The sequence below is a fragment of the Echinops telfairi genome, unplaced genomic scaffold (assembly GCF_000313985.2).
Source record: "Echinops telfairi isolate 266 unplaced genomic scaffold, ASM31398v2 ScPeMD7_3533;HRSCAF=4204_0, whole genome shotgun sequence".
NCBI classification, from domain to species: domain Eukaryota; kingdom Metazoa; phylum Chordata; class Mammalia; order Afrosoricida; family Tenrecidae; genus Echinops; species Echinops telfairi.
Window position 1 is genome coordinate 86,524,279 of NW_022107431.1, and position 8,026 is coordinate 86,532,304.

The window sequence follows — 8,026 nt, forward strand, 5'->3', positions numbered from 1 at the left end:
CTAGGCTGGTACAACCGTCTGTACATTAACTTCACGCTGCGGCGCCACATCTTCTTCTTCCTGCTCCAGACCTACTTCCCCGCCACCCTGATGGTCATGCTGTCCTGGGTGTCCTTCTGGATCGACCGCAGAGCTGTGCCTGCCAGAGTCTCACTGGGTAAAAGTGTTTGATAAAGTGGATGAAGATGGTTCCCCTTTCAGTTGGCCTCTATGTAAAGAAAAAGTAAAGTGTCCATTAGAGAGGCTATGGAAACTCCTTTAGAAGTATCCTGTAGTCACTACCTTTAATTCTACATCTGCCTTAGTTTATGTTTTCTAGAGGAGAAAAATCATATATATATATCTGGTTGGCGTATCCCAAATCCATAGGTTTGTTGGCAAAAAATTCCAAAATATCAGTCATGTAGCAAATGGGAAACATCTTTTTTTTTTTAACGAACTCAACCCCCAGTAGAAATACTTTGGGGCTTGTTCTCTTTAATATGCAGAAGAGATCTTCTTGCTTAGCAATGGAGAACCATAGATTCTGTTCTCCTTTTTCCACACTAAGGTTTATACTTAATGGCTCCCCAGTAAGTCATTCTATTTTCTTCACCCATTGAATGGGTTTATCATAATGCTCAGAGGAGAGACTTCTGTAGGCTGGCATCCCCCCGTGGACAGGCCAGGCTACCAGAAGAGAGAGGAGTGCAGGGTCGAGCGGGAGGGAGCACTGCCCGACACCTGGCTATGTTCTGGAGGCAGACCACCCTCCCAAGGACACTCCCTGTTCTCCCGATTGGTCTGATCCTGGAGGTCACCTCCTGGAAGATGTTTCCCTTATATTACCCTTGGAATGGCGGCCCGTCTAATGTCTGCCAACCACTGAGAAGCATAGCCCAGCTGAGTGGGTCCATGAACCAACATCGGAGCTGGTTTTTGTCCAAAGAATTTTGTGACCACCTCATCACAGGAATCCAGTATCTTGAGAGGCTTCAAATGAAAGGAGACGAGGAGCACGCTGTCCAGGTGAAAAATAGGCCTGTCTTTGTGACAGAGAATGGCCTGGTTACGAAGCAGATTCTTGTTCCTCTCCGAGAGGGACATTTCTCTTTAGACTGGAGAGAGGGAGAATGCAAGTCATGGTAGCTCTGTGCAGCGCTCTGTGACTGACCTAAGATTGGCATCACCACGTTGCAGGCATCACCACGGTGCTGACCATGTCCACCATCATCACGGGTGTGAACGCCTCCATGCCCCGCGTCTCCTACATCAAGGCGGTGGACATCTACCTGTGGGTCAGCTTCGTGTTCGTGTTCCTCTCGGTGCTGGAGTACGCGGCCGTCAACTACCTGACCACCGTGCAGGAGCGGAAGGAGCGCCAGCTGCGCGCGAAGGTGAGAGACTTGACTCGGCTCGGTGTCTGCACCCACGCAGCCGACTGGATTCGAAAAGAGGGAGAGCAGGAGCGCATGCAGGAAAGAGAGGGGGTTAGGCACAGGAAGTAGGATCTCGCCGAAGAACAGGTTGTAGCTTCTGCTCCGAGGATCCCAGAAAGCAGAAAGTCTTTGGACAAAGACTAGGAGCAGAAAGACTTGGGCCCCGAGAACCAACCCTGCCACCCATGGTGAGCGTCCCTTTCTGCAGGTGTCAACTGGGGATAGCAGAACACTCACCGCCCTCCTTTCAGGGTTCTTAAAGGTCATCTGAGAGTTGCACGCAGGAGAAGACAGGGCTTTCTGCTTCCTAAGCAGCTGCAGTCTCAGAAGCCACGGGGGCAGTTGTCCCTTGTCCTCCTATGGGGTCCCTGTGAGGCTGCGTGGATGTGATGGCAGTGTTTGTTTGCGTTTGAGAAGTGCACGTGAGAGTTGTTTTTTTGTATTTGACAATTACAGGGTTCTAGACATACACAAAATATCACTTATGATTGAACAAGAAGGAGCCCTGATGGCATACGTTGGGCTGCTAACCTCAAGGTCAGCAGTTCAAACCTACTAGTTGCTCCAAGGGAGAAAGGTGAGGCCTTTGTAAAGATCTATGGCTTCAGAAACCCTAGGGGGCAATTCCGCTCCTCCCTATCAACTCGCTGCCTTCGAGTCCGTTCCAGCCCATAGTGACTCCACAGGACAAGGGAGAGCTCTCATTGTGGGTTTTCAGGGCTGGAATCCTTTTAAGGGCGTAGCGCCCGTCTTCCTCCCACAGGGCAGCTGGTGATTTCGAACAGCCGGCATTGTGGATCGCCCAGTGTGTAAGCGCTCTGCCCCCGGGGCTCCGTTCCTCCACAGGCTCATCGTCAGGTGGCATTGACCCCACGGCCGTGGATGAGTAGAGGGAAACTGCCTCTAGACCAGCGATGGGGAGTGCTTGCCAGGAAAACTTCCTTTGTTTATCAGTGCGCAAGACCAGTGAAAATCCAGCTACCTAAGACTTTAGCCTTTGGGGTCATTGGAGATACTATACTAGTTATAATACTGTGCAGTATGATACGATACTATACTGGTATACTACACTATAGACTATAGTGTACTAGTATACTATGCTAACCAAAAGTTCAGCAGTTCAAAACCACCAGCCACTCTGAGGTAGAAAGACCAGGCTTTCCACTCCTGTAGAGACACTGTCTCAGAAACCCACGGGGGCGGGCAGATCTACCCTGTGCTGATAGGGTGGCTCTGAGTCGGAACAGATTCGATGGCAGTGAGTTTGGTTGGGGGTGAGGTGGCTAGAGATGCTGCCTTTTCACGAAGAGGTTTCAGTGGCCACTCTGGGCCTTTCGGTATTTCTATCTTGTCTCTAAAAATGGTAATAGATGGCTTTGGAAGCTAGTTTTTAAACTTTATTTAAAACGTTTTTTAAAAGCAATATCTAGGTCGTATTTTCTACACTTCAATAAAATGAGAATTTGATAGCATAGCCATACTTAATAAAATTCCATAAGTCTGGAAGCAAAATCAAAGTACACTAGGAACCTGCAGAACTTTGAGTGAAGGAGAAGATCAGAAAATCGGGAAACGTTGAGCACTGGATGGCATTGAAGGCCTTCCCCGCCGCCTTCTAAGCAACGGAGCTAAAGGAGCCCCAAGGAAGGCGCTTAACAAATCAGGCCAGCATTGCTGTGATGGTTCAGTAGCTCACACAAAACCCTCTGAAACCGAGAAACTGCAAATGAAGTGCAAAGAGAAGACAGAGTCGCACAAAACTCACACCTACAATTTTAATTTGAAATGATGGGCAGCCATCGGCAAGTAAAGGCTCTCTGCTGGTACTGTGGCGACTCGGTCCTCTGCCGACTGTGAGGCTGGTGGGTCACGCGTGCTAACATGAGCATTTGAATACTATCTATATGTTCAGAGTGTGTACCTCGGTCGCCATCAAATGTCTTTAGATTATATTTTGTACATATAATCTATATTTAAATCAAATCTAACCTTAAATATAGATTCTATTTAAGCTTTGACTTATTATCCATTGACTTCCCATGTAGAGCTATTGAAAAAAAGAAAAAAAAAAGCAAGGCTGTCGTCCAAGAAATATCTCCTACAAAGCTTTAATCCATTTCCTGCTCAGAACTTGTGTTCAGGAAGTTCATTAGCCTGGCACCAAACGATGGGTCCTGGACTTTGCCAGCGGTTGTGCCTATGATACAATCTGAAGGACAACAAGGAAATCATACAGGGAAAGGTCATTGGGCCTACGTGTGTCTTCCCTGCCCACATGAGGACAGATATACAGAAGACGCCGTTTAGGCCCCGGCTGTCAAATGTGTGGTTTAAAGTCTGAGAAGCCTTCGTTGCAAATGGGTAGACAGTGATGGAAGGGCAAAGTCTTCCTCCCGCCCCCTCTCAGAGGAGCTACTCTGCAGTCATTAAAATGACCTTGAGTGCATGCGTGGCTAATTGTCTCCATAAACAACTGCCTCTTTTGCCATGGCAGTTGGTGAGGGAGGGAGGGGGAAAGGAGGTACTGGATGGCACTTGGGCTACCATTACTGATCCATTTGAGCTAAGATTCTTAGAAGAATCCCAGGAGCCTTGGTGGCCTAATGGATTGTTTGTTGAGCTGCTAACTGCCAAGATCAGCCGTTCAAAACCACCAGGTGATTCGAGGGAGAAAGCTGAGGCTTCCTGCTCCCATGAAAATCTACAGCCCTGGTCACCATGAGTCAGAATCGACCCATTGGCAATACATTTGAGAAGAATCCTGATCAAACACAAGGACAATATAGAACAGAATTTTTAAATGGTCACGAATGTCAGACTTCCCGGGGTCATGAAGGTTGGGTGAACTCCTAAAAGTATTATTCAGATATAATCTGTAAACCTTTAACCCCAAATCTCCCCTGAAGTCTTTTTAAAACCAAACAGTACTCCCAACGACCCTATAGGACCGAGACGGACTGCCTCGGAGGGTTGCCGAGCCTGCACATCTTTATGGAATGGGACTGCAACATCTTCCTCCCCCAGGGCAGCTGCTGGGCTGGAACAGCTGACCTATGGTTAGCAGCAGAGTGCTTCAAACACCACGCCAGAGCACCTTAAATCATTTAGGCAAACTAGTAAAATATGTCTTCCTTGAGGATCGTATCAGCTCCTCCTCTCCCCCTCCCTCCCTCCCTCCCTCCCCCTCCCATCCTCACGAATCCTTGATCAATGATATATTATTGTTGTTATTTCGTGTCCTACACTGTCTGTTGTTTCCCTTCACCCATCTTTCTGTTATTCGCCCCCCTGGGGGGTGGGCTATGTACCCAACCTTGTGATGAGTTCCCCCTTTCTCCGCCTTCCCCCAACCTGTCCCCACCATCCCCTACCAGCATGATATCACTGCTCCCACTACTGCTCCTGAGGGGTTTAATCTGTCCTGAATTCCATGTGTGATAACTCTTATCTGTATCAATGTGTGTTCTCTGGTCTAGCCAGATTTGTAAAGTAGAACTAGATCATGGTAGTAGTAGGAAAGGGGGGAAAGCAAGCATTCAGGAACTAGAGCAGCAGTTCTCAATCTGTGGGTCGCAACCCCTTTGGGGATTGAACGACCCTTCACAGGGGTCACCCAATTCATAACAGTAGCAAAATGACAGTTATGAAGTAGCAATGAAAATAACTTTATGGTTGGGGGGTCACCACAACATGAGGAACTGTATTAAAGGGTCACAGCATGAGGAAGATTGAGAACCACTGGACTAGAGAAATTATGTGTGTTTCGTCGGCAAAGACAAAGTAGGTGCGTAAGCAAATGTGGTGAAGAGAGCGGATGGTGCCCAGCTATCAAAAGATATAGCATCTGGGGTCTTAAAGGCTTGAGGTTAAACAAGCATCCATCTTGAAGGGAAGCAAATAAACCCACATGGAAGAATCACAGCAGTCTGTGTGATCATGCAATGTCAACGGGATCAGGTATCAGATATCAAAAGATCCAAAACAAAAAATTATAGGGATGTGAAAGAGGTGGGTTGGAGTGGAGACCCAAAGCCCATCTGTAGACAATTGACATCCCCCCACAGAAGGGTTACAAGGAAAGGATGATTCAACCGGGGTACAGTACAGCAGGGACAAAACACACATCATTCCTCTAGTTCCTGAAGCCTCCCCCACCCTGCCCCCCACTGCCATGGTCTGGAGAATCATACTCTTTTAAGAACTATCTATGTGGGACCAGACTGAGAATCCCAAACCCCAACCAAACTCACTGCCATTGAGTCGATGACAACTCCCGGCCTCGAGCTAATCTACCAGAAGCGTTTTCCTTAGATCTTGTGCTCGCTCCTCGTCTGTTTCAGCTGCTATTTCTCACCACAATCCAAACCTTCTCATAAAGTGATTGCACCACCATTCACTAAAGCGTGGCTTTTATACACACTGGGAAATAAGCCACCGAAAATATTGTGAGGCTTGCTTTATGAGCTCAAACCCCAAACATCCCCAAGGTGTGCCTGTATTTCTTTCACTTTCCCAGGTAAAGACCAGAGGCACTGCAGGGTGGAGAGGCAGGTCAGAAAGGTTTTAAAGTCAACAGGCTGAGGACAGTACACACAAGGCCAGTGGGCCTCGCACAGTCAGCCAAGAGCAGCCAGCAGCCTGCAGGAAGTCCTCTCTGTTGACACAGAGTGGGGCAGAAGCCAAGTGAAACCGCATCCTCCCTCTGACTGCCAACTTGCTGCCGGTGCTGCGGTGCACTTGCAGAAACAGCTGAAAGAATAGAATAGGAAGCACCCATAGCTCCCCACCTGTGACCAACATTGTTAGTATTTCCTCATTCATGTGTGAGCTCTCTGTCCATAGAAGTATTTTTTATTATTTTTGTTGTTGCAGTTGAAACTATTTAAGAATACACTCTGGGCGTCATGACCCTTCGCCCCTAAGTGTAACTCTTTTGGAAGTGAAGTGTCAGAGCAGGAGCTGCTATCCTCATGGTCAGCCATTTGAAACCACCAGCCGCTCCTCCGCAGAAAGTGGGGTCTTTCTACCCCTTGAAACAGTTGGGGGCTCGGGAACCTGGGGCAGTTCTGCCCGGTGTACAGGGCCGCTACAGGTCGGCATCGGTTCTGTGGCAGTACGTTTGAAGGTGGGGTTTTTGTTTTTCTGATTCCAGTCGGGAGACTGCCCTTTGTGCAGGAATGAAAAGAACCTGGCTCCCCATCAGGATTCGGTGGGAGCTGTGCTCTTTATATTCATATGCAGAGCAAGGGAGCCCACATTCCCACTCAGAATATGTGATTTTAAAGGAGCCCCCAAAACAGACTTCAGGCTAGGAGGGGCAGTTTCTGGAACTCCCCAGGACCGGTGGGGCGATGCTCAGAAAGGTCAGTGGACAGACCTGGAATTATCTGTGCTTTTTCATTTTTGTTTTTACTAGGTTTATTTTTGTTTGTTTTTCTCCTTTTATTCAATCATGTCTTTTCTTTTTGTTCTTTCTCTGTTGTTTTACCTACATATAGAAGAGAGGCAGGAGAAAGCAAGAGGACGAGGGTTCCGGGGGGACCTGGGAGGAGGAGGAGGCAGGGGAAAGGAGCGGTGAGCAAACAACGCCGTAGACAGGGGAACAACTAGGGCATTAAAAGCAACAACGAGGAGGACAAGGAGGACGTAGAGATCCCGGTGGTGTTGGAACAAACGCAATCTAGCCGAGAGGAATTACTAAGAGGCAAAAGAGAGAGGAGAGCTTGATGTTGGGGCAGGAGGAATGTAAAAGGAAACAGAGGAAAGATCTAGGAAGCAAAGCTATGCATAGAGGTATAACATAAATGTACATTTATATAAATATATCAATTCATGAAAATAGAGGTATTGGACTATGTACATATATTTATACGGCAATACATTGAGGAAGTGGATGGACTTTGGGCCTCTGTTCAAGCCCTCCCTCAACTCAAGAACACTTTGTTCTAACAACCTGGCATTCTGTGATGCTCACCCTCCTGGCACAACCGCTGAAGACAAAGCGGGTGCATAAGCAAATGTGGTGAAGAAAGCTGATGGTGGCCAGCTATCAAAAGATATAGTGTCTGGGGTCTTAAAAGTTTGACGTTAAACAATCAGTCCTCTAGCAGAGAAGCAACAAGCCCACATGGAAGAAGCACATCAGCTTGTGTGATCCTTAGGTACTGACAGAATCAGGTAACAGGCACCAGAAGACCAAAAACAAAAACCACAAAAAAACATTGTTGAGAACAAGGGGGATTGGAGCAGAGACCCCAAATCCATCTGTAAATAACAGGACATCCCCTTACATAAGGGCCACAAGGAAGGGATGAGTCAACTAGAGCGCAGTATAGTACTGATGAAACACAATATTCCAGTCCTGCCTTTCAGTTCTGGCTAGACCGGAGCCTGGGCACTGGTACAGAGAAGAGCTCACGACACACAGAATCCAGGTCAGATAAACCCCTCAAGAACAGAAATAGTAGTGCTCCCACGAGGGTAAGGAGAAGGTGGGGGGAGAAGGAGGAGAAAGGGGGAACCGATCACAATAATTGATGTATAATCCCGCCCCCCAGGGGGGATGAACAACAGAAATGTGGGTGAAGGGAGATAGTGGTCAGTGTAAG

General features: G+C 47.8%; 1 protein-coding gene across 1 annotated transcript in view; it reads left to right on the forward strand.

Annotated features, from left to right (window-relative positions):
• GABRR2 (gamma-aminobutyric acid type A receptor subunit rho2) overlaps positions 1–8,026 on the forward strand; it is a 46,018-nt gene that overhangs the window by 35,658 nt on the left and 2,334 nt on the right. The window contains exons 7-8 of the mRNA XM_030886757.2: positions 5–157; positions 1,180–1,376. Coding sequence (XP_030742617.2) covers positions 5–157; positions 1,180–1,376 — 350 coding nt within the window. The remainder of the gene's footprint in view (positions 1–4; positions 158–1,179; positions 1,377–8,026) is intronic.